The sequence below is a fragment of the Mus caroli genome, unplaced genomic scaffold (genome assembly GCF_978045245.1).
Source record: "Mus caroli unplaced genomic scaffold, Mus_caroli_1 scaffold_2, whole genome shotgun sequence".
In the NCBI taxonomy this organism is placed as follows: Eukaryota; Metazoa; Chordata; class Mammalia; order Rodentia; family Muridae; genus Mus; species Mus caroli.
The window spans coordinates 146374209-146399255 of record NW_028227257.1 but is presented as its reverse complement, the minus strand read 5'-3'; the positions used below and the strand labels follow the sequence as shown (position 1 = coordinate 146399255).

General features: G+C 42.0%; 1 protein-coding gene across 7 annotated transcripts in view; it reads left to right on the top strand.

Moving 5' to 3' along the window:
- The window catches only part of Mapkap1 (MAPK associated protein 1), a 209598-nt gene that overhangs the window by 87515 nt on the left and 97036 nt on the right, over positions 1 to 25047 (top strand). For all 7 annotated transcript variants that reach the window (XM_029473510.2, XM_021184032.3, XM_021184047.3 and 4 more), the window contains one exon: positions 17587 to 17763. In XM_029473510.2, the coding sequence (XP_029329370.1) occupies positions 17587 to 17763 (177 nt within the window). The remainder of the gene's footprint in view (positions 1 to 17586; positions 17764 to 25047) is intronic.

Below are 25047 nucleotides of genomic sequence, written 5' to 3'. Positions count from 1 at the left end.
AAGAGCAGATGCTTTGAGAAGATCCAGGGGTGTGTCTCAGAGTTAATGTGGGGCCCTGCTCCCTTGATCCTGGGCAGCCAAAGTGAAACCTGGAGGGACAGTAGGAAAAGTTATATTGAGGTAGAGAGAGGGTATGTTCAAGAGAAGGATAGATTTATGCTATGCCCCACTCAGGTGCAGTGTACTGATACATTTGTCGGTACCAGAGGGTAGAAGTTCAACTTTTCTCAGGAGTACAGTTCAGTCCAGCTCTCTTGCTGGTTGATAACTTGTTATTATTATATTTTTCTGTATGAATTAATGATAGAATCATAGTGAAAGCTGGAAGTAACTGGCATAATCTCCACAAGTTACACCATTAAACACCACACTCCACCCAAACAACATAACACTGCTCGGTGCTAAGAGGAACACGCTATTGAAACACACAACTCCACTGATAGCTCTAAGTTACTTGGAGAAGGTTGCATCTCCTGTGATTTCCTTTCCTTATGTCACATACTCAAAGTGACAGAAGAACAGAGACAGAGAGCATGTAAATGGTTCAAAAGATGGAGACAGTGTTTGGTAGGCAATGGTATAAAAGACCTCTGTTATTCGCATGCAAGCAGACACACATATACACATGCTGGCAGACACTGAGTGAGACTTGTTGTCTTGTTATAAGTATTGTGCACATGTCAATTTCCTTGGTTTTGATATTAGATTATAATTACATGAGCGGGGGATACTACGTAAAAGATTCAGAGGAGATGCTTTTACTTCTTGTGAGTTTATAATCATTTACAAATGAAAATTTTAAGTAAGAACGGTACATTTTTAAAAAGTGTAACAGCAGCAAAAATCTACTTTGTGTGTCAGGCAGCAGAAGTAAATGCTCCCTGGTGCTGGCACATACTGGTGCCGTGTTGTAGGGCAGCATGGGTGTAGAGAAGTAAGAACTGCAAAGTTGTAAAGAGGGTGCCCAGCCCTGTACAGCAAGCACGGGTGCACACACAGCCAACTCCATCCATTGCAGCAGGCACCAGAAGACCTTCCTTGCTCTACCTCCAGAGCGCTGAGGAGCAGCTGTAAGCCAGCTTCCTGGTTACCCACCTCGTCCCTTGACAGAGGCCATGTATCACAGCACACATGGCCCTTCACGTCAGACACTTGACAGAGGCCACACAGTCACACTGTGCACTTGGAACCCTTGCTTTTAAAAACTAGAGGACCTAAAACAAATCATCTGTGCTATAGCCATCAGTATTTTCTATAGTAGAACTAACTCTAACTTGGACATATTTGAAACATTTTTCAATTTTAAAATAACATAAATATATTACATGCTAGAAGACACTACTTTTTATTAATGGTTCTTCATGAGGAACATGAGGTGAAATTGTGGTATGTGTGTATGTATGTGCGTGTGCTTGTACATATACACAAATGAATGTGGAAGCTAGAGCTTGTATTTTGAAACTCTTATTAGCCTGGAGTTCATCAATTAGTCTAGGCTGATTGGCCAGCAAGCTTCAGGAGTCTTTGTTTGACTCTGCCTACCCCGAGCTGGGATGCCATGCATGCAGTACTGTGCTAGCTTTTTCCTGGGTGCTAGAGGGTAGAATCAGAAAGATCCCAGAGTCCTGCTGGCTAGTCAGCCTAGTCAATTCAGTGAGGGCTCCCAACAAGGTAGAGTTTGTAGAGGAAAATATGAGGTGTTGACCTCTGTCCTTCACAAATACAGCACATAAATAAATGCCACTAAAAGCAGAGACGTACTTACAGTTTCTAAAAGCTAGAGAAAAGGTAAGATTATCAGACAGGCAAAGCACAAGGGAGAAAATAAAGAAGCAAAGGACCTGATGTGGTGGTGCACGCGCTTCTGGCATTTGGAGACAGAGGCAGAAGCATGGTTTCAAACTTCAGGCTAGCCTGGACTACAGAGTGAGGCCTTAGTGTCAGGCCCTGTCTCAAAAGCATACACAAAAAGGATATGTTTATTCATATGTATTATTAACCAGGGTAATGCCACCGTTTAAAGTATATTTATATAATATATGTCATATATGCATATATAAATTCATATATACATTATATAAAATTGGCTTTAAAGAAAGTTTTTAGTGTTATGATGCTCTCTCTAGCATAAAATGGCACAGAGTCTAGACCCTCCTTTTTTTCCTTCTGAATTAAAAATCTGTCCTATGCTCCTTCTGCTTGTCCTTCCCGTCCACAGGTGCCAGAGATGAGTCAGACAGTAGAATTTTGCTGTTGTTGTTTTTCTTTTTGTTTTGTCAGACAGTTTTTCTGTGTAATCTCTATTGTTGTCCTAAAACTTTCTAGGTAGACCAGCCTGCCCTAAAACTCATGCCGAAATGAGGAATGGCCCACCTAAGTAACATAATAATTTTTACTGTGTTTACCTAGCATTATGCATCAAAGGAAGAAAACGCATGGCCTTGTCAATGCCCTTCTGAAACAGGCCACTTCAGTACAGTTCCTGCCAGAGCCTGTCAGCCAGGGGGAGGGGCCAGATAAGAGGATCAGCAGAACAGAACATTGTGAAAAGCATATAGAGAAATCGATTGGTTTATATGCTGATTTTAAAATGCAAAATGGAAATATTCTGCAGCATTAAATGAAAGAATACTAGTCAGGGTGAGTTCTAGGACCACCAAGGCTTCACAGAGAAACCCTGCTCAAAAAACCAAGGAAACAAAAAAGAAGAAAAGAAAGAATGTTATGGACCAGGGAAAATTTGTAAGAAAAATTAGGAGTTGGGGGAGATAGTTTGAAGCACATAAAAAGTCACAATACATTATTTAAGAAAAACAAAACAAAACAGAAAATGTGCAGGAGCAATACACAGGATTAGAATACTTTGTATATTGAAGCTATTAACTATACACAACACAAGACTTAAAAGCATCTACCTTTTTTTTTTTTTTTAAGATTTATTTTATGTATGTGAGTACACTTTTGCTGTTTTCAGAAACATCAGAAGAGGGCATAGGATCCCATTATAGATGGTTGTGAGCCACCATGTGGTTGCTGGGAATTGAACTCAGGACCTCTGGAAAAGCAGTCAGTGTTCTTAACTGCTGAGCCATCTCTCCAGCCCCAAGCATCCACTTGTAGCAGCCCCTCAAGTCACTGATTAAATAACACAGTGCTACACACTGAGCTTTTCATATTGTCGCAAATTGCTCAAATAAGAGAACTTTAAAATGTCTGTCTGTCTTACCACAAATTAAAAGAAAAACCTTTTAAATTCAAACTTTAATTTGAACAAATTTCAAAAACTGTGGTCATCCAAGCTGACATTTCTGAAAACAACTTCCTGGCATATATATTTAGAGAATTGAAATTGTGGTAAAATACACTTAATGTAATTTTTTCATATTTTAAATTATGTGTATTTCATTTGGTAATCAAATGATTTAGCTTCCTTATTTTTTCATAGTTGGTAAGAAGAGGCTTATTTTTTCAAAATGAAAACTAATTTTTTTAAAAATGAAAGGAAGGGTCAAATTGGTGATGAGCTTAGGTTATGTGTGTGCCAGGTCCCTCCTAGGGTGATGACCTCTTATCTTCTTATCTCTTACATTGCTTTGTCAGTGTCTGCGGGGGGGGGGGGGGGGGGGGCTGAGGGGGGGAGCTTCCTTGCTGACATTTCGGTAGTCACACACCACCCTCCTTCCCCCACTCATCAGTCCCTCCACCAAGTTAAGCCACGGGCCTTTCAGTTTTACAGTTTGTGACACAGGAAACACTGGATTCTTGGTCCTTTTTGGTGTAAGCCAGTCTGTAAAATAAATAGAAATCCCTTCCTGTGGGGCAGTGTGGGAAGGATTTTCTTTTCAGCCTGTTAGTGTTGATGCTCTGGAATACATCCTTATTTGGTCTTTCCCAGTGGGCTGGTCTTTGGAAGAGTACCTCATTCACGGGGACCAAATTGCTAGATGCTTGTAAGAACTTCCCTCCAATTTTGGTTTGATTGTCAAGAAAACCATTTATACAAGAGTATTGTTCAGCTGCCCTGTTCTGTGAAAACTGCAGCATCCAACTTGCTCCAGGGAAGGAATGGAGAAGTTGGCTGGGATTCTTGGCATTCTTTATTCTTTCTTGTATTTGTGAACTGTTGTATAAAACCTAACTATGGGATTTAGCCTGATTTCCTCCTGATTTTGATATGCTGATTCTGAGAGAAACAGTTGGGGAGACACTAACTGAAAATACTTAAGTCTATCTACAGACCAGATTGAACAATTCACACTTCAGTATTCACACTGATTGAATTTTGTGCCTTACGAAGTTTTGTTTAGATTTGGAGGCCTTACTCGAATTTCTTTGTATGTAGTCCATGATTTTGAGGGAAAAAGAAATCTCTCCAGGTTGCCTTGAGTTTTGATTATTTGGTTTAAGGATTAGAGACACAGATTAAAGCTCCTCTCCAAGATCTCTCCTGGGCTCACGCATTCCCTCAAGCCTCAGTCTCCTTAGTACTGAGACCGCAGGTGTTCTCCATGCCCAGCTGTCTCATTTCTTCTTATAGCAGAATACACTTTTTTTTTCTTTTGTGTTTCCGCTGAAGACTATCTCTTCCTTCCAAAATTTTTGGCCATTATGTAGAAAGCTATGCCGGTTTTGTGTGTATGTGAGTTTTCATCTCATTTGAACAAGTACCTAGGAGCACAATTATGGGTTGCATGGTCAGGTAAACCTGTGTCGTAAGACCTGTCAGCTAGTTCTCTCTCTCTCTCTCTCTCTCTCTCTCGGAAGGCTCTGGCCTTTGGCCTTCCCATCAGTGAGCATCTAGAATTGTACTGCCCACAGTCTCCCCAGCATCCGGTGCAGCTGGCATTTGGACTGTAACTATCCTTATGGGTATGCAGAGGTCATCTCATGCGATTTGCAGTCCCTGATGGATGGTGCTGAGCTGTTTGTGCTTGACTGCTGCTCGGCTGCTTGGGTGAGCGGTAAGAGGTTTTGCACATTTTGAAATTAAGTTTTCTTATTGTCGAGTTTTAAGAATTTTTTGTATTTTTAGATATAATTTTTAGATACAGTTCTGTGATGGTTTGTATATTCTTGGGCCAGGAAGTGGTACCATTTGGAGGTGTGACCTGGTTGGAGTAGGTGTGCCTCTGTGGGTGTGGGTTTAAGATCCTCACCCTAATTGCCTAGGAGTCAGTCTTCCACTAGCAGCCTTTGGATGAAGACATAGAACTCTCAGCTCTGCGTGTGCCATGCCTGCCTGGATGCTACCATGCTCCCACCTTGATGATAATGGACTGAACCTCTAAACCTGTAAGCCAGCCCCAATTAAATGTTGTTTTTATAAGACTTGCCTTGGTCATGGTGTCTGTTCACAGCAGTAAAACCCTAACTAAGACAAGTTCTTTTTCAGATGCTTCGCAGAGACATTCCTTCCAATGTGTTTGTTAATGTTAATGGACTTCAGCTTACCAGCTCCTTTTTTCTAGATGGTGCTTTTGGTGTTATATCCATTTTGTTTAACTTTGTACATTTGTGTGTGCCTATGTGCATGTGTACATGTGCCCTGGGGTAAGCACCCTTGCCTGCTGAGCCAGCTGGCTGGTCCTGGCGTTGTATCTAAAAGGTCCTCACTAAACCCAGGGTCTCATCAGTTTTTCTCCTAGAAATAGTTCCTTCTAGAAGTTGTATGATTATGTGCCTCTTATTTAGATCTATGAACCTGGACTTGGGGTGTCTTTGAGTGGTAGAATACTTGCCTAACATGCACAAGGAGTGAGGTCCTGGGTTCAGGCCTCAGTGCTGCAAGAAGACAGTAGAGAAAAGAATATGCCTTGGGTTCAGCCTGGAGGGGAGGGCTGTATTTGGATGACTGGTTTATATGTGGATACCTTTGTTGCTCCAGCCCCATTTGTGGAATGACTGTTCTTCTCCATTAAACTTCCTTTGCCCCTCTGCTGATGACCAACTGACTGCTTCTGGCCTATAAGATTTGCTAAAACGTTCCTTAGTTTGTTTTTTTCCATTAGCTTCAGGAATGGAACATATCTTTTGAATAACACCCATTTGTGTAAGAAAAAGAAAACTCAGTGAGGTTTTTCCCTGTCAGGAACTTGAGATATACACCTGCTGTTCACACAGAGCTGCATTTACTCTGCTTTATAGATAATTTAAGGGCTTCTTCAAGGGTAATTTTTGATTATTCCCATCGTCTGTAAACAGACTTCGGTCATATATCATGGCTCGTGTATACTGGAGCACCCCTCTCACTCCCGCCTTTTCTTTTCTGCAGTCCCCTAGACTCACGTCATTTCTCTAGTTTGTTATCTACTGTTGGTGTTTATCAACTGATAGGTGAGCCGCTAAAAGCCTGATGAGTTCCTATAGTCCTATAGTCCTATAGTCGTATAGCCCTTGCAGACTACCACCGTGCTCAGTAGTGGAGCTGGGCGCAGAGCCACACTATTTAGAAGAAATAAGACGTAAGCTGAAAGCAGAAGTCATGTTTGTAATTTCAGATTTTCTGGTCACATTTTTAAAATTAGCAAAAGATGAACTTAAATTTTATTTAATGTATTTTATTTTGTTCAAAATAAAATCATTTCAGCATTGGGATAGGGGTGTAGAGGTTTGGCTCCATTGGGAGCATGCTTACCTAACTAACATTCAGGGAGCCCTGAGGATCATCTCTAGCACTCTGTAAAACAGGGCATGAGGGCACAATCCTCTGATCCCAGCCCTTGAGAGGGAGAAGAGGGAGGATCAGTTCAGAGTCATTCTTGATGACATAGGGAGTTGCAGACCAGTGTAAGCTACCTGGCACCCTGTCTTTAAAAAGACACACACACACACACACACACACACATCTGTCACCATTATAAAAGTTTTTATACATAAAACACACTTATAAATTTTATTGTAGTTGTAAATTTTTAAGTTGTGGTATCTATTTGCAATTTAATGTCCACTCAGACATGCCATTTGAGAAATGCATAGTAGCCACTTACAGCTTGTAATTGAACAGTGCTGAATAGACCAAGCAGTGGTCTAGCCAGGTGGTGCAGATTCCCATCCTATGGTAGAGTTGCATTACCAGTCTCAGCATCAGCTATCTGCAGTCCTTGAGGAGAGTTGGTGATTTTTGTATAGTTAAGACTTTATCTCATTAAGCATCAAACATCATTTTTCATAGACACTCTGAAACATGTTAGCATCTTTGTCTCTTCTTTTTGTCAGAGTGCAATATAGTAGTTAAAATTGTAAATACAGGGCTGGAGAGATGGCTCAGTGGTTAAGACCACTGACTGTTCTTCTGGAAGTCCTGAGTTCAATTCCCAGCAACCTCATGGTAGCTCACAACCATCTGTAACTGGATCCAGTGTCCTCTTCTGGCGTGTCTGAAGAGAGTGACGGTGTACTCACATTTAAACAAACAAACAAACAAAACTTTACAAATAAAGTGTAAAATACAGAGCTATGGCCTTGTTTTTAAATCTGGTGTTGCTGCAGCAGGCTGATTTTGTATGTGTTACTAAGGTTCCAAACAGTATAGTGTTCTTGTGTGTAAAATGCAGTGTACACTATAACAGACTGTTTTTTTTTTTTTTTTTTAAATGAGAAAATCTGTAGCCTACAATTTTCTAGCAGTCATTCACGCAGAACTGTGAGTTAGCACTCTCTTATTGCAAGTGATTGCACTGTGGTGTGGTACTCAGATATCGCATAGTGGATGGTGGTATTAGGCAGGTTGTACTTCTTATCTGTCTCCTCTGAGTTCACACCTCAGTCTACTCTCACTTTCACTGCCTCCACTCTATGTTCCTTAGTCATCTCTAAGAGCCTTTGCTTAAATATGTGACTAGCTTCAGTAGCCCTTCCCCTTTTGCCCTCCTGTGCATTCCTATGCATGTTAAGGCTTCCCATTTAAACTGGCTACAGTTCCTTGTGTGTACTGTTCTCTAGTCAGATATGCCTTTCTGCCTTCTTCTCTTGATATCCTGCTTAATCTCCAGAGCCCGGTGGAGCACCTACATTTCTTACCTGCTCATCTTTGGCTGCCACTGATATTTATAGACTTTATCACCTTCCATTCCTTCAGGAAATGGTTTTGAGACTATAGGCCCTAGATATATAGAGGAAGGGTAAAATGGGGAGCAAGAGGAATGTTGTCACTTCACTCAGAAACTTGGAGTGTGTTGGGTAGAAGAGATTACCTAGTGTCATGGCACTTGTATCTGGCACATTTCACTTCTTTCTTGTATGAATCCATGCATTTCCCAGCATTCATTGAGTGTTTGCTATGTCTCGGGCATTTGCTGATTCACGGTGCTGAATTTTTTTCACATAATGGAGCTCAGTGCTTTAAGGAAAGGGTGCTGTTCCTGGGTGCCTAAGCTGAAGTCAGGGAGAGATGCCCTGGAAGGGGCAGCAGAAGCCTCTGCGTTGAGAGAGGCCTGTGATGGAGGGAGCAGTGGGCTGCTGTGCCTGCAGCAGAGAGAAAGGCAAGGAGAAGAGGGCAAATAGACTAAGAGGAGTGGACAGCTTCTAAAGTGAGGTAAAACTCCAGTATGTAGGGGTGACTTAGATAAGGGGAATCTGGGAGAGAAGCAGTATCCAAGATGATGGCCTAGATTTCAGACTTGGCCTATGTGCTGTGGTCCCCTGTGATGAGATAAGGAGCCTTACAGTAGTCTTGGATGGCTACTTGTACTTGGCTACAGTAGGTGGTTGGTAGTCACAGTGTGGAGAGCAGGGACAGAGCACTGTGAGTTTAGTCTTCTGCCTGTTAGTTTGATGGTCCTTTGTATTTGGTTGCTGTGGTTCAGAGAAGAGGAAGACAAACTGGGAGTATGAATCTGGGAGACTTCTGTGTACAGATGTTTACTAAAGCCTCGGGTTAGTGAAAAGAGGAAGGTCTTCAACATGGCCACTGAGGACCCGTGTTGAAACAGAGTCACAGAAAACAGAGAGGTTCAGAGCTGGTACAAACGGAGAGCTTGACTTACTCAGTGAGCATCCCAGAGAAGTTTCAAGATCTGTAGCACAGGTGTGAACTGGAGTCTGCACTGTGTCTCTGTGAGCTTGTACAGAACACTGCAGTAAGTGATGTGAGAAGCAGATGGGAGCGCGCACATGGGAACTTTCGGATCTACACAAATGGTTCAGCCCTGCCATGCAAGGGAGGCCTTCTCCAAGATGAGAACGAGAGCTTCTGTCTCTCACATACCTTTACTCACCAGTGACTGCCAACCTGGTGAGATCTCCCTGCTTCCTTTGTTTGTTTGTTTGTATTTTACTATTTATTGTTATTATTTAGTTTTAGAAAATTATTATTTGAGATTTTAATATAATGAATTACTTTATTTCTCCCTTCCCTTTGCTCCTTCTAAATGCTCTCATCTAGCACCACCACCACCCTTCCCCCACTGGCTCTCTTTCAAATTCAAGGTCTCTTTTTCTTTATTGTTGTTGTGCCTGTGTATTCTTAAATACATAATAACAACCTGCTCAGTCTGTATACTATTACTTGTTCGGGGTGACTGTTTGGTATTAGATAAGCAGTTGGTGTGCTCTTCCATGGAAAAGACTATTCTGTTCTCAGCTTTCCCTAGATGTCTGTAGTTCTTTGTGTAGCATCTTATCCCCTAGCCTCACCCATTTTGCCATGTCTATCCATATTTTTTTTGTTTAGCTCATATTTTAGGCAATCATGGAGACTTTATGAGTCTAGATTGTAGCTTCTGACATTCTGACAATCTCAGAGCAAAATTCCTATTCCTCTGCCTCCTAACAGTCTCCTCTTCTGCAATGATCTTTGAGCCTTAGGTGCACGAGGTAAAGATGTATCTGTTGGGACTAGGCTCCCCAACTCTGCATTTTGATTGGTTGTAGTTTTCTGCATCCAGTCTCTAGCTGTTGAAAAGAGAAGTTTCCTTGATGAGGGATGAGGGACTATCCTGGCTTAGTAAAGTGGACAGAGTGAACATTTTATTTAAGGCAAACATGTCTATTTATATAGTAATTTAAGTGTAGTAAGGAGCTTGTAGGTAGAGGTTAGTAGTACAGTTTCTTAGGGCTTTTCAGATACCTTTACTGTCATTTGACTCCCTTCCTCTGTGCTCACCTCCTTTCCCTTCCCTCACTAGAATCCCCCACCATTTTCACCATTTTTAATTTTAATTTTATGTGTATGGGTATTTTGCCTGCATATATGTTGGCATACCACTTGCATGTCTGGTGCCCACAAAGGCCAGAAGAGGGTATCAGATCTCCTGGGACTAGAGTTGCAGACAGTTGTGAACTGCCAAGTGGGTGCTAGGGCAGGGATCCAGGTCCTCTGGAAAAGTAGCTCTTAACTGATGAGCCATCTTTCCAACCCTCATTTCCTGATTTAAATAATAGATATAAGAGTTACTGCAGACATTGTAGTTGCCGAGTGGAAGAGAAAGCAAGCCAATACTCAGTTTACAAACTGCTAGGGTTGCTCACTTCTAGGTGATGGTTGATAGATAAAATAGTGTGTCTCACTGTGTGCTAAAACACTCTTAGTTCATTGTCTTACTACTTCTGGCAGTTTTGGAAGTCATGAGTAATGTTTTTGCCATAGGGAAACTGAGAACTTGGAGTTACGTAACTTCCCAAGTCACCGTCTGTTTTATTGCACAGCACAGGCAGGGAATGAGTATGGTAGAGTTGTCAGTCAAGATCTGAACTAGAGCTGCTTATTTCCGAGGCTTTAGTGTTTTGGTTGTGAGCCTAGCCTTTATTTGCTGAGCCATCTCTCTCCTGCCCTATTTCCCTTGCTCTTAACTATTCTGTACAAATAAATGAAGCTGCTTAAGAGAGGGGGGATGGAACATTTCTTTGCATAGTTCATAACAGCCCTGGCTGTCATGGAACTTGCTCTGTAGACCAGGCTGGCCTTTAGTTCACAGAGATCTGCCTGCCTCTGCCTCCCAAGTGCTAGGATTAAAGGCGTGTGTCACCCTGCCCAGCTGTGAAGCTCTTCTTAAAAGCAGCATGGTGAACAGATGCAGTACTGCTGGTTTTGTATGTTAATTTGACACAAGCTAGAGTCATCACAGAGAAAGGAGCCTCAGCTGGGGAAAAGCCTCCATGAGATCCAGCTGTAAGGCATTTTCTTAATTAGTGAATAACGTGGGAGGACCCAGCCCATTGTGAGTGGCGCCATCCCTGAGCTGGTGGTCCTGGCATCTATAAGAAGGCAGGCTGATGGGTCACCTTGTCTGGCCTCAGAGGGAGGATTTGCCTAGTCCTATGGTGACTTATGGTGGTATTTGATGGGGGGGGGGGTGCCTCCCCATTCTCAGAGAAGAAGGAGAGGGGGACTTGAGGGAGGATGTATGTGAGGGGTTGGGGTGCCGATACTGGGATGTAAAGTGAAAAAAATAAATAAAATTTTAAAAGGGGGTGGGGCAGACTGAGCAAGCTAGGGGAAGCAAGCCAGTAAGCAACACTCCCCTATCGCCTCTGTATCAGCTCCTGCCTTTAGGTACCAACTCTACTTGAGTTCCTAGCCTGACTTCCTCCAGTAATGGATCATAATATGCTCTTTTGTTGTTGTTGTTTTTGGTTTTGTTTTGTTTTTTTGAGACAGGGTTTCTCTGTGTAGGTCTGGCTGTCTTGGAACTCACTTTGTAGAGGCTGGCCTCGAACTCAGAAATCCACCTGCCTCTGGTGGATTTTGTCTTGGTGTTTTGTCTCAACAATAGAAGCCCTAAGACAGATGCCACAGCCACAGCTCATAGCAGAGATGCTACCTGCCTGCCTTCCCTCAATATTGCATGCTGTCAGCGCTATCCCTATGCTGGGCTTTGGGGTACAGATAATCAAAGTCTGTGCTCTCAAGGGTCCAGTTGTTGGTTTAGACAGATATCAGATCATACATACTCACTTCTGTTTCATTGAGACTTACAGAACAATGAACATCCAGTGTTCCAGGGACATGGAAATAAACCTTTCTAGTGCTCTGTACTGCACTGGGGTAGGAGCAGTCAGGGAAGATTTGCCAGCAGTGATGAAGTTTAAGCTAAATTATAGTGACTTGACCATCTAAGAACATGGTGCCTTCAGGCTGAGGGACCACACAAGAGATGAGGCTGACATATCACCTGCTGAGGGAACTGCTAGCAGAAGGTTTGGCTGAGCCCAGGGTATGCGCTCTGGAACGGAAGGCAGCAGAGCACAGTGGAAGATGTGTTCTTGTAGAAGACAGGTTCTAAAGGTAGGGAAAGGCTTTATGCAGGAGGTGACAATTCCACATTTATGTTTCTGAAATGTCCTGCTGGTAGTGGGATTGAAAAAAATGTCCACAGGAAAAGTTTATAATAGACTATGTGTTTGTGAAATTCAGAATCCTGCCATTTCTGTAAATTTATTTGAAAGACTAATTCAAAACTATACACAGGACTTATGTGAGCAGAAATGATAGAATTAGCAAATAAGGATGTAAATACAATTATAAACATGTGCAAGACAACAGAGCTCTATACAGGAACATGGTATGGTATGAAAACAAGAATGGAGACCCTCTCATGGTGGAACAAAGCCGTCTGCACAAGAAGGCCCTTGGGTTTGAAGAGACAGAAGCCCCCAGGGCAGAGGAAAGATAGCAGCCAGCAGGTGTTTTCTCTCTGGAGTTGCTATCCTGGGGAACTTAGAGCCACTTCTGTGTGAGGTTGCTGTGCTTTGAACCTTACAATAATATTTAGCATTCTTACCATTCATTTTGTGTGGGTTTTGGAGAAATAGAAAATTTGATGGTCTTAATTTTTTCCCTCTGACTTCAGAGATCAACCTGAGTTACAGTCCTCTCAGTAACCTCCGCTTCCCCCTTACCAATGCCCAGCAGACTCTTAATATTGATTGGCCAGTAACCAACAGGACCCTGGTACTGAAAGCTCTGGACATTTCAAAATGCTGTGTAAAAACAAAACCAAGTGCTAAGCATTTGTCTGTGGTTATCATACTGCAAAGGATTTTTCCCTGCATTTCCAAAGAAACCTGAATTTTTATGAGCATACCAGATAAAATCAGGGAAAAATCTGGGGTGTTTCCTGGAACACTCCTGAATTTTCATGTATGAATTAAATGTTATCTGTATATAGGCTGCAAGCTTCTGTCACTTCATAAAAGTCAAGCCAGCCTTTGAACAGAAAGGAATATTGGTCACTCAGTGAAATACATTTTTCCCAATGGAAAAAAATTGAATTGCCATCAATTATTGATATATAGATACGTGAAACCAAATTGCTATATTCACTGAAGGTTTGCTTGCATGTCTCCATCTCTTCTGCCCAAAGGCTCTGCCCACAGGCTCCATTTTTACTCCTGCTCCGGGTTCAAAGCCCCATCCTCTTGCCGATTGGCTGTCTCTTCTCCCAGGCCTACCCATTGTTAGAACTCAGTCTCTTGTTTCTCTCTTCCTGCTTGTTAGTCTGGATATCTATCCTCAGGTACCAGTCAGACAGGAATGTAGACTTAACTGCCTCCTTGCTCTCTGTGCCTTGCTGTAACCAGAAGATGAAGACTTGTTGAAGAAATCTTGCAAAATGAGAATCCTTTTTCATGCTAGACACTACAATGAATAAAGTAATTTAATCTTTATAAGACCCTTGTGCAGCAGATAGGATTATTTCCTTTGTAATTCCAGAGTTTGATCGTGTAGTGAGCGCTTAGAACCTGCGGCTGTGCTGAGAAATAGTAAGGCACACATGCGGCTGCAGCACTGGAAGTTGGAGGTTAGGAAGGTAACTTGCTGCAGACTTTTCCTAACTCTTTTATAAGAAAATGAAAAGGAGAATAGGACATTTGGAAAGTACAGACGGTAGAAAGAAAACTCCACATGACAGATGTTTCCATAGCCGTTGAAGACCCTTTTTACAGTTTATAGTCTTTGTGAACACGACTCAATTGTTTATATAGTTGCAATCATTATACTGTTTTTATCCATCAAAATATGGGATGTTGGTACTCATATCTTGAAGTGCCCTCCTCTACTTAAGAATCCATGCTTGGTGGCACACCTCCCCCAGACCTTTAAGAATCCATGCGTGGTGGTACATGTGCTTGCAATGTCAGCAGTCTGGTTGCAGAAGCAAGGAGAGGTGGGAGCTTAAGCCCAGCTTTGGCTATATCGAAAGTTTAAGGCCAGCCTGGGTTGCATGAGACCCTGCCTGAAAAAATATCCTTTCACCTTGACTTGTGCTGCTTTCTCCCTTATCTGAAGCTGCGGTCTCTGGTATGTATAATGCCCAGAGCTCCCTACTAGATCAGCTGATAGCTTCACCCCTCTTCTAGTTAACACATACCTCATTTATATTATCTTACTTTTGTTCAGAGTGATTCCATCTACTTATTCATGTGCTCGCTCATTTAACAAATATTTGTTAAGTACTTCTAAGTGCCAGCCATTTTACTCTTCAGTAAGCATGAAGAGTCCATGTTCTTTGGGAGTGTAGATGCATAAGTAGGGAAAAGGAGCTGTGCGGCCACAGATGGTTAGAAATAGTGACCAAATGCCAGAAAGTAGATGGACTTGGATTATGACAGAGATCAAATGATTGTACAGAAATCAAGAAACCCATTCTCAGGCAAGGTGGAGCTCAGGGAGATTTGGTTAGTCATCATGAAGAGCAGATGTCGGCCATTCAGATGGAGCCCCAGGAGAGGGCCTGTGGGATCCGTAGATGCCTTTAGCAGGGACCACAGCTGCTTTCTTTCCCCTCCCATTTCAAAATACCACCAGTTTCTGCTTTGATCAATGAGTTGCAGAACAGAGGTGACAAAGCCTTAGTCCTCTCCACCCTCTATGTCTATGAACCAGCTCATCACGAGCTTCCTTCTCTGTGTCTCCTTTCCCCTGTTGTAGATGTGAGGAGGGTCACATAAATCTCTCCAAGTTCCTCATTAAAAAGAACAACAAAAATTAACGTGTCATGCTTCCTTCTCAGACACCAAGTAATCACCTTGAGAAATCTTGACAGCATGGCTTGGGCCCCAGGATTGGTGGGATCAAGGGCTTCTTGGTTGCCTGGGTTTGAATGTCAGCTCTGAAAGTTATGTGCCATCCAATGTTCAACAAGCCGCTTTGCCTCAGTCAGCCTCAGTTTCCAAGTGTTTAAAATAGAAACACTGACTGATTTCACTGTGAGATGTGAAATTTTGCTTGGTGGCTGTGTCAAAGCCAGTTTACCCAGTGCGTATAGCTAGCGCCTGTTGTGCCTTAGGAGGTCTTCAGGAGGCATCCTAAGCAGTTCCACAAGAGAGAAAACAACAGTAGCTTCTGTTGGGGATGATTTCTTTGTGGAGGCACAAGGGAGCCAACCAGCGGGTAGTAGAGTGGAATGTTTAGTTACTATCTCCTTAGATTTTTAGTTGAAGGCTTAGAACCTTGTTTACTGCTAAACTCTGTCATGTCCTCACTCCTCTTGTGTCATACAGGAGTCCTCCTCCTCAGGATGGACAGAGTAAACACAGTGTAGATACTTTTGAATGAGTTACTTGCTAGTTTGTATTTCAGGATTGGTGAGCCATACCCTTTGGTTTACTCTCAGACCTTAGCTTCTTTCTGGTATTCGTTGACTTTGTTTTTGTGGGGACTCAGGAGTGTCCCATGACAATCAAAGCAGAATTCTTCTGATATTAGTATTAGGCTTTCTGCCTTGATACCTTGAACCTCTGTGGTACTGGGGAATCAGACATCTCTCAGATTGATTTGCATGGCAAAAAATAATCTGTGCTGACAACTATCCCATCTGCCCCTGCTCATAAAACCCTAGAGGTACAGCTGTCCCAAGGCTGCAGCATAGCAACCCCATTAAACTCAGAGAGACCCTCCTGCCCAGAATGAGCTGCCCGGTTCTGTACATTGTTAAGCTGGTTCCCATCTGACATTACTATAGTTACCTCATCTTTAGATTCTGTGTGCTTGCTATAGGATCTATATACATCACTGAATCTAATCCTGAATTAGGACATTAGGACCTTGTTATGGATGTAGAAATGGAAAATAGGACTATTGATGCTTATTCTGAACTCATGTAGCCCAAGAGCCACGGAGCTGATAATTTAACTTGAGTCTCCCATGCCATTTCCGCCTCTAAAGAGCATCTGTTTCTGCACACACTTTGTGATAGACAGATTGCTGTAAAAATCTAGGAGTTCCCACACTCAGACAGGAACTTTTTTCTTACCAACATTGCAAACACATGTAATGTAAAGTGACAATGTAAAGTTATCAATCCACTTAGCAGATTTATGTTTCCATTAATTTTCCTCTGTCCCTATTACCTGTTTTATACAATAAATACTTCCCAGCCTTGACAGAGACACTGAGTGTAGATTCCCTGAATTAGGGTCTCTCAGTACACAGAGTTGCAGCTAAAGATTGTGAATTAACTGGGAAAATTGCAAATCAGGTAGTCAGTGCAATAATTCATTGTCACATCCAATCAATAAACTTTGTAAATCAACTCATTTAATTCAAAAAATGATCTATATAGATCAAGCAACCAATTAAACAATTAGCATACACTTTGGAATTAATTAATTAAAGCATCAATCACATAATTAAAATTCCAAATTTGAGCTGCAGAATTTAGAGTTCTCCTGCCTTCTGAACTATTAGATTATGCTTCTGAAGCTGCCTGCCTGCATGCGAGCAGGCTTGTGATTTCCCAGCCCTCTCTGGAGCACACCAATGGTTTCAGCATTCATTTATTTGCAGTCACAAGGTCTTGTGTATCCCAGGCCTGCTAGCTATGTGGCCAAGGATAACCTTGAACTTGTCATCCTTCTACCTCTACCTTCTAAGTGCTGGGATTACAAGACTAACCCTCCACATCTGATTTATGCAGTGCTGAGGATTAAACACAGGACTTTATACATACTTGATGAGCACTCTGCCAACTATATCTAGCCCTAATTTTAACTTGTAAATTGTGTTAGTGTCCTATCAGTATGTATAAATTGCCTTTTTATTGTCCCTCAAGGGGAAAGGTGTTTGTTGATTCTAAAAGGACAAGACTTCTGACTGGACATGATAGAGGAACAGAACGTGTCCAGAAGTGGTCCAAGGACCAGGTATGAGCACCAGGGTAAATCAGGCCATTTGCTTTTATTCAGCTAAGGTTCTATGGTGTTGGGAATCAGATCCTACCCACAGAAGCAGCTACTTTTTAAGGAAGGAAATGTGCGGCTGGTCTTAGTTACCAGGCTTCCCTGAGTGTGCGTCAGGGCCTCTCCAGCAGCCTTTCCCTTTGTCTGCGAGTGTACTCTGTAGTACTGTGCTGTAGTGCTGACTTACTCCCCCTCTGTATTATGAGCTTCCTTTGAGCCAACATTAAATCTCACTTTTCATCTCAAGGACTTGGTTCTAGGTCTTATCTCTAGTAAGTGTCCAGTAAATGTTAGAGAAATGACACATGTGAAAAAGACACCTTTGTCTTTTTAACAAGTGTTAGGGATTCTCAGCGCATCCTGGGCTGAGGGTAGAGAACAGCAGGGTTGGTGTGCTGGCTGGGTCATACTGTCTAGTTACATGTCCCTTCCTGCAGCACTCACTTGCCTTTATGGTTTTGTTTTCAGTGACAATGTCAGTGCCTACTGCCTGCATATTGCTGAGGATGATGGGGAGGTCGACACGGATTTCCCGCCGCTGGATTCCAATGAGCCCATTCATAAGTTTGGCTTCAGTACTTTGGCCCTGGTTGAAAAATACTCCTCTCCTGGTCTGACCTCCAAAGAGTCGCTCTTTGTTAGAATGTGAGTACTTCCTTGGTGTGTCACCTGACCTTCTAGCCTTGTTTATCAGGGGAATTATGTATGTTGCCTGGAACATCTGCTCACCTGGTTACTTGCAGAACAATTTGGGAGCATGTGCATTGCTGTTTTGTGCTTCTGCACCTAGGACATGTGCAGGACATGTGCAGCCTGTGAGATAGAGCTGGGAACAGCATGTCTACAGATGTCACCTCTGTGAGCAGTGGTGACCAGGAGCCTGGGAAGGAGTATCTGGGTTTGCCCCTTTCTAATCAAGGACACCAGCCTAAATGAAAATGCATATTGTTGCCTTCCATTAGACTCTGCCTGCTCTATGCTTCTGTCAATCTGGGAAAGCCTTAAAACATCATTCTCAGAAAAGTATGTGTACGTACATAAAATAAAATTCATTGGAATATAAAATGACTCTATATTGAAAATCAACAGATCATTAAATAACTCTATATGTAATGATATATCTATCTTTATTAATAGATTACCTAACAAGACCCAAGAGGGGTTCCAACCATTGCTCTTAAAGCCTGTTGATTCAGAGCAGCAATGAGTCTAAACATTGCTGCTTCAGGAGTCTGCACTATTTGTAGCAAACAGTGGTGTTAGCTAAGATGTCTGCTCATGATCTGCAGCAGCACTGCTCATTCTGCTCTGAATTGTTGCCTCCACTTTCCATTTGAGGAAATGCTAAGGCCTGCAGGTGGGGCCCGTGGAGCTGCTGAGTCCCACAGCTAAGGGTGAGCCCACACACTCAGGTTTGAGTCTAACCTAAGTGTTTTTAACCTACACCTCTAATCTCCTTCTCCTGGCTATCTCCTGGGATTAATAGTGATCCCTTTGGCACCCCCTGCTGTTTGAAACCAGCAAACTCATGGTCCTAATGAGGGATTGCTCTGAAGGAGTTTCTCCTGTCCCTTTAAGACAGACTCCTTTGTCTGAGACTTAGGAAGATTGGATTGTGCAGCATGCGATGTGTGAGAATTCTAGGTCTTTCTCCCCTTGAGCAGGAATAGACTCAGGTGCCAGGGGTGAGCTGGGAGCAGCCTCTCCAGCCTCACCAGTGGCTGCCTCATGTCTGCTCTCAAGTCAGATTTGATCTGAAAAAGAGCATTATTTTTCCCTCACATTTTCATTTCTGAAGTGCAAAAACAACAGCTTTACAGAACACCTAGAATAATTTTAAATTACACAGTTTTTAAAATAATTAAAAAGTTATGAAGTCGTTCTGCCTTCCTAATAAAACTGAGATAACCCTCACATGGACCCATGCATACACACACAGGTGAAGCCAGAGGCCAGTACCTTCTTCAGTTGCTTTTCCACCTTAGGCTTAGACAATATCTCAAAAAACCTGGCCCTTAAAATTTTTGTCTAGGTAGGCTGGCCAGAGAGCTCTCAGGATCTGCCTGTGTTGGTCCATGTCCTCGCCCCCACCCCAGATGTGCACCACTGTGTTCAGCAGCAGGCACTTCACACATGGAGCAGCTCCTCAGGCTGTCTGATTTCCTGTAACCATTTGCAAGGGTATAACAATTACAATTTCATTTGTGTGTTACATTATATTTGCTTAACACTGTAATAGTGTTAAGTGTTTCAATACTCTTAATTCCTATAATCTATAGTTACTTTGTGCCAGAAATCTAGATGGAGACATCTTCTAGGCAGAGAAAAATCTTATTTTCTCATGAAGATTACTACCTAATAAGAACACAGTTGTTAAAAAACCAAAAAACAACAAAACCAAAACCATAAATGTGTTAAGCACCTAAGCATGAACACATGAGGTGCACAGAGTACTGGGCTATCTGCTGAGTTTGGATTTTCTTAAGTAACAACAGTCTTCTGGATTCCTGTGTCCTGTTGAAGTACTTCTTAGGGTCATTGCCTTTAAGTACGCAGGGTTGTTAGTCAGTGAGTACAAATTAATATTTGTGCTGAGACCTGAACTCAGGACAATATGTGAGGTGAGTGTTCCACTACTGACTTATACCTCAGCCCAAATTCTGACTTCATTTTCAAGCAGCCTTTTGAAAGATGCACCAGCTTAAAAGAAAAGCATCAAGAAACTGCCTCTTTTCTCAGTTGTCTGATGAAATAGTGCAGACCATTTTCTCTGTGTGTGTATTGGGCTGAGTGGCCGCCCACCTGCCTATCTGGTCCACATTCTAAGCCTGGGAGACCTTTAGTTAGGAGTCTTCAGAGACATGTCTTGTTTGTGTCAGCAAAGGGAGAAGAGCTTAGCTCTTCCTTTTTGTTTCCTTCCTTTCTTCCTTCCACCTCTGTCTCCTCTAGCAGGAAAGACCCTGAGCTGAAGGTGTTAGGAAAATAGGCTTGACAGTAAGTAATAAACTAAGGAGCCAACTGTGAAAAACTGCCCTTTTGTTTTTTTTTCCTTTGAGACAGGGTTTCTCTGTGTAGCCCTGGCTGTCCTGGAACTCACTCTGTAGACCAGGCTGGCCTCCAACTCAGAAATTCGACTGCCTCTGCCTCCTGAGTGCTGGGATTAAAGGTGTGCGCCACCACGCCTGGCCTGCCCTATTTTTATTATGATCAATGTGGAGCTGTGAGAACCAAGGCTGCACAACACTGTTCCCAAGCCTACACTTGACTCTATGTCATATGAAAGGTGATGGTCAGGGAGGGCTACTGGTGTGGTCTTATCTGTCAGGTAGATCCCATTCTTTGAGGGCTGACCTTCAAGCCACTACTCAATTCAGGAAAGATCATCAAGGCCTTGGAGCCAGTCTGCTCCCCAGTCTGACCTTGTCCTTATTGATGTGTTTGATCCTGGTGGATTCCATAAGTTTTTCTGGCTTAGTTAAATGGTGATAAACTCTATCAACCTTGCAGGTCAGTAGTAGGTATTAGATAGAAAGCTTGGAACTGTGTCTGGTGTGGGTAAGCGTTACCTTTTGTGCTAGCTGCTGTTCCTGTTGGGATTTATTAAAACAGCCCTTAGAGAGGGAGAGCTGGATCATCGGGGCCTCTGGCACCTACACAGCCCCTAGATTGTTCTCGAATTGCTAAGTTTGCTTCAGTACATTTTTCTGCCTCCCTGTCCCCTAGTTAGTATTTTACTGACTGAAAAGGCCTAATGGAAGTAATTGTCACTGGATGTGGGCAGGTGGTGGACGGACATTGAGGCATGGTAGAAATTCAAATTAGAGTTTGTAGGAATAGACTTCCTTGGAGATGGCTAAGAAACATGGGAGAGAGACACATAGACAGCAAGAGCCAGAATACCAGACTGAAACAATAGCAGTCTCATTAGATAGGGTAATGTAAAAGGCAAGACCTTGTATAAGCTCCCTGAAGTCTGGACAGAAAAGTAAGTTTCTGTGCCCTCAGCCCCCAGTGGAGAACTTTGTGGAGAAGCTAGAGGTGAATCTTCAGGTTTGTGGCTGCCAGTGGGACCGGTGCCAAGCACTGTGTCCTATCTCGCATAGCCTTCACGACTGTACTGCACTTTGAGTACAGGAAGCTCACTTTTACCTCCAAATGAGATCAAGCACAGGCTGTGAACCTTGGCGGACCTGGGTTCAAGTCTTACTAGCAACTTGCTGTGTGACTTTGGCAACTTTGCTTATCTTAATTTATCTCCTATTAAGTCCAGACAACAGAAATAATCTTAAACATAAGTACAAAATTTTCATAAACTTCGGCTCATTGTTCAGCCTTACTTTCTCCAAATTGGTTTTTAATATAGGACTACTTGAATACATACAAATATAAAACTTTGGCTATAAAATTCTATAATGTATTAGCTATAAATTTCTCATTTTTATACAACCTAAAGTATGTCATTAAATACAAGTAAATGATAGTTTGGTGATTTGAATATGCTTGGCCCAGGGAGTGGCACTATTGGGAGATGTGGCCTTTTTGGAGGAGGTGTGTCACTGTGGAGTCAGGGCTTTGGGGTAAATTTTACAATCTTGATACCAGTGTTTTGCTAAAAATAAATTGACGTTGGGTGAGAGCTTAATTGTTTTACTTGTCAACTTGACTCTTGATTTTCACTTTCATGGAAATGTCATTGGCATATTATTTTCCTTTTAAAGAATGAATGGGATTTTTAATTACCAGCACATTATTTTAATTGATTTATAATGTAGTCTTCAAATGTAAGTATTCTCTACTAGAAAATTCTTATTTGCTTTGTCCCATCATACTTGTTGCTACTGTTTTGCCCAGGACTTTTCTATTGTAAAACTGAAACTTCTGTATCCAGAGCAGAGCTCTTTCCCTCTGGTCACCTTCTCCCATCCCATAAGCCAGGGTAGCTATGGTTCCTGCTTTTGCTAATTGGGCTGCAAAAAAGGTGGGACCCTCCTTCTGAGTGATACCTGGGCACCCATGATTCCAACACCAAAGGATGCACCTTTTGTAGGGGTCAGCCGGCTCCAGTAAAGTACCTTGTGTGCTCTGTGTTCTCACACCATCTTTCTGTTTAGCAAAGTTTGCATAATGAATTTGACCTTTCTACTCCATTAGTGTTAAATAGCTCTAACTGCTGCAATGTGAAGCCCCCACATCTCACCAGCTTATCCCAAACATTGTCAGACCTCCTGTGAAGGCTATGTGTCCTGTGGTTTTTCCTAGCAGCGCTCCATTTAGCGTGGTGGTTGCCATAGGCATTGCAGAGGTAGTAGGCATGGCTAGGGTTTGTTTGTCAACTGCTGGTTCTTTCTAACAGGCTGATTTTCTTTTACTTCTGTCCAATGAGGGCCAGCTGGGTGGAGTGAGAAAACCATGGAATGAGAATTGGTGATGATCTAAGCATATGCATATTTATAATATATATATATGTATATATACACACAGAGATATATATGTATATAGTATATAGATATACACCCATATATACATATATGTATATACATATATATGTATATACATATATGTATATAGTGTGTGTAGAGTGATATGAACATATTTATACATTAATTTTTCTTTTAATCTAACCGCATATAGGTCTCCATATACATATATATGATTCTTGTATGTGTATATGATTTTCACTGAGCTAAAATAAAAATCTTTTTTTTTTTTTTTTTTTTTTTTTGAGACAGGGTTTCTCTGTATAGCTCTGGCTATTCTGGAACTCAAACTTTGTAGACCAGGCTGGCCTCGAACTCAGAAATCCACCTGCCTGTGCCTCCTGAGTGCTGGGATTAAAGGCATGTGCCACCAAGTCCGGCTAAAATAAAATTCTTAAGTTTTAAAACTCAGCTTATAAATTTAATAGTTACTCCTGGAAGGAGGGGGGTCTATGAACCTAAGAAAATGATACTATGCAGATTAATATTAGGTGGAAGGGAGATTTAATTTTAAGTTCCTTTCATTTTATTCTGCATAAATTATGAATTATTAGATTTTATAATTATTTACATTCTATTTTTATCATTTTCTTCCCTCATCAGACAGAAATGAAAAGAAATAAACCTATTGAGTAAACCAGAGATTATCAGTAGTAAAATAGACTTCATTTATTTGAAGAAAAAAAAAAAAAAACTTAAGTGGATCCGTGCTGGAAAAAATGTTCTGTGGAAATGAATGTGGAGTTGGATGCCTTCTAATACGCCTTGTAAGTGAAGCCTCAGTCTCCCCCAAATCCAATAAGCCTCAAGAAATCCCAAGACATAGAGCCGCTGTTTGAGGGAGACTAGAGTTCTCTACTAATTTGAAAATTAGAAACTGCTAAGGAAACACACCTTGCTTTCCTAGCCCATGGGTGGATCAACTCCTGTTGCTTCTGATTCATTTTAGACAGACTGGGTGTGTTCCCTGAACTGCTTACCTTAACTACTTTTGAACGAAGCTCTGAGTATGGGTGGACATATTAGAACCCTGGGAAGAAGTAGTAGATGGGAAGGAGGAGGGAGGAAGTGGGTAGGAAGAGCAGGAGAAGTTGATTGTTTCTTGAGATGGGCTGTTTTTTATATAAGGCTGGCCTGGAACTTGGTAAGTAGCCAAAGAAACTTTGAACTCTTAATCCACAACATGCCTGGTTTGTATAGTGCTAGATGTCAAACCCAGATCTCTATGCCTTCTAGGTAAGTACTCTACTAGCTGAAAATATAGCCCCAGGATGCTAATTTTGTCTGATGTCCAAAACCAGATGAAGAGCTGGATCTCAAATGGTGCCTAGCATCTAGAGAAGTGCTCCTTGCTAGCAGTGACCAAGCCAGGTGGTAGTATAAGAAAGGGACCTGCCTCATCTGCCTGCGTCTACCCACCTCCAGCACTGTGCTCATTCATCCAGAACTCATGGAGAGAATTGAGCTCACAAAAGGCAGTGGCAAAGCAGACCTTGCTACAGAGTGAGGAAGAAGGGCTCCAAGGGAACAGACATCTAGGCTAATGAAACAGCACCCAGGTCAGACCCTGCCAGTCAGAGCACTTACATTACCTTCCTTTGTGTTTTCCTTACAATGTTTAATATAATAAAGGAACATAAGATTGCAAGCTAATGGAGTCTAGCTACAGTTCTGCTGTGTGGATGAAGAGCCACCAAGTAGAAGGTAGGAAACTGTACTGCCTTGGATAGAGAACATGGCCCAGAGGGTACCCTAAGGCTGCTTAGACTCTGCACAAAGGGAATGGTGAGCAACTTTTTAAAGAGGCATGCTCAGGGTTCCCTCATCTTTTTTATGTGAGAACTTTTAAAAGCCTGTAAGTTTTAACTTAACTCTCTGATGATATCTCCAAAATATACCCCAAATGACCAATCCTTTATCAAAAAGGGCATTATTGACTAGAAGCCGCTCCTGCTTTTAAGTGGTGTTGCCTTGTGGTCTATAAAATAGAAATCGGAGGAGGAGAAGAGGCAAACACTTCTCATTTATTTACTTTCTGCCTTTATTCCTTACAAGCAGCTCATTTTTAAAACCTTAAGCTGGAGGTCAGAGCAAGAGCAAAGAGTTTGGAAAGGGTAGAGCAAATAAAAAAACAAGATGTGTGTTGTGTGCTCAGGCCTGGCAATCTGGGGATGAATTACCCGGACCAACTGCGTGGTGTTTCTTTCCATTCTGTTGTGTTAGCAAACATCCTCATTGTCCAGATTGTCCTCATATATGGAAGTGGAACATATGCAGCCTGTTTAATTTTGTATTTGTAAATCTGACTTGATTTCCTTTTTGGCAAAGGCTATTGTCTGGAGGAAAGAAAAGATTTTTCTTTGTGTCTGTTTATAGTGACAGAAATACTGGAACAATTAATAAAGATGGAAAGAATTACATAGTTCTAAGAATTTAAAGGTCAGACAAACCA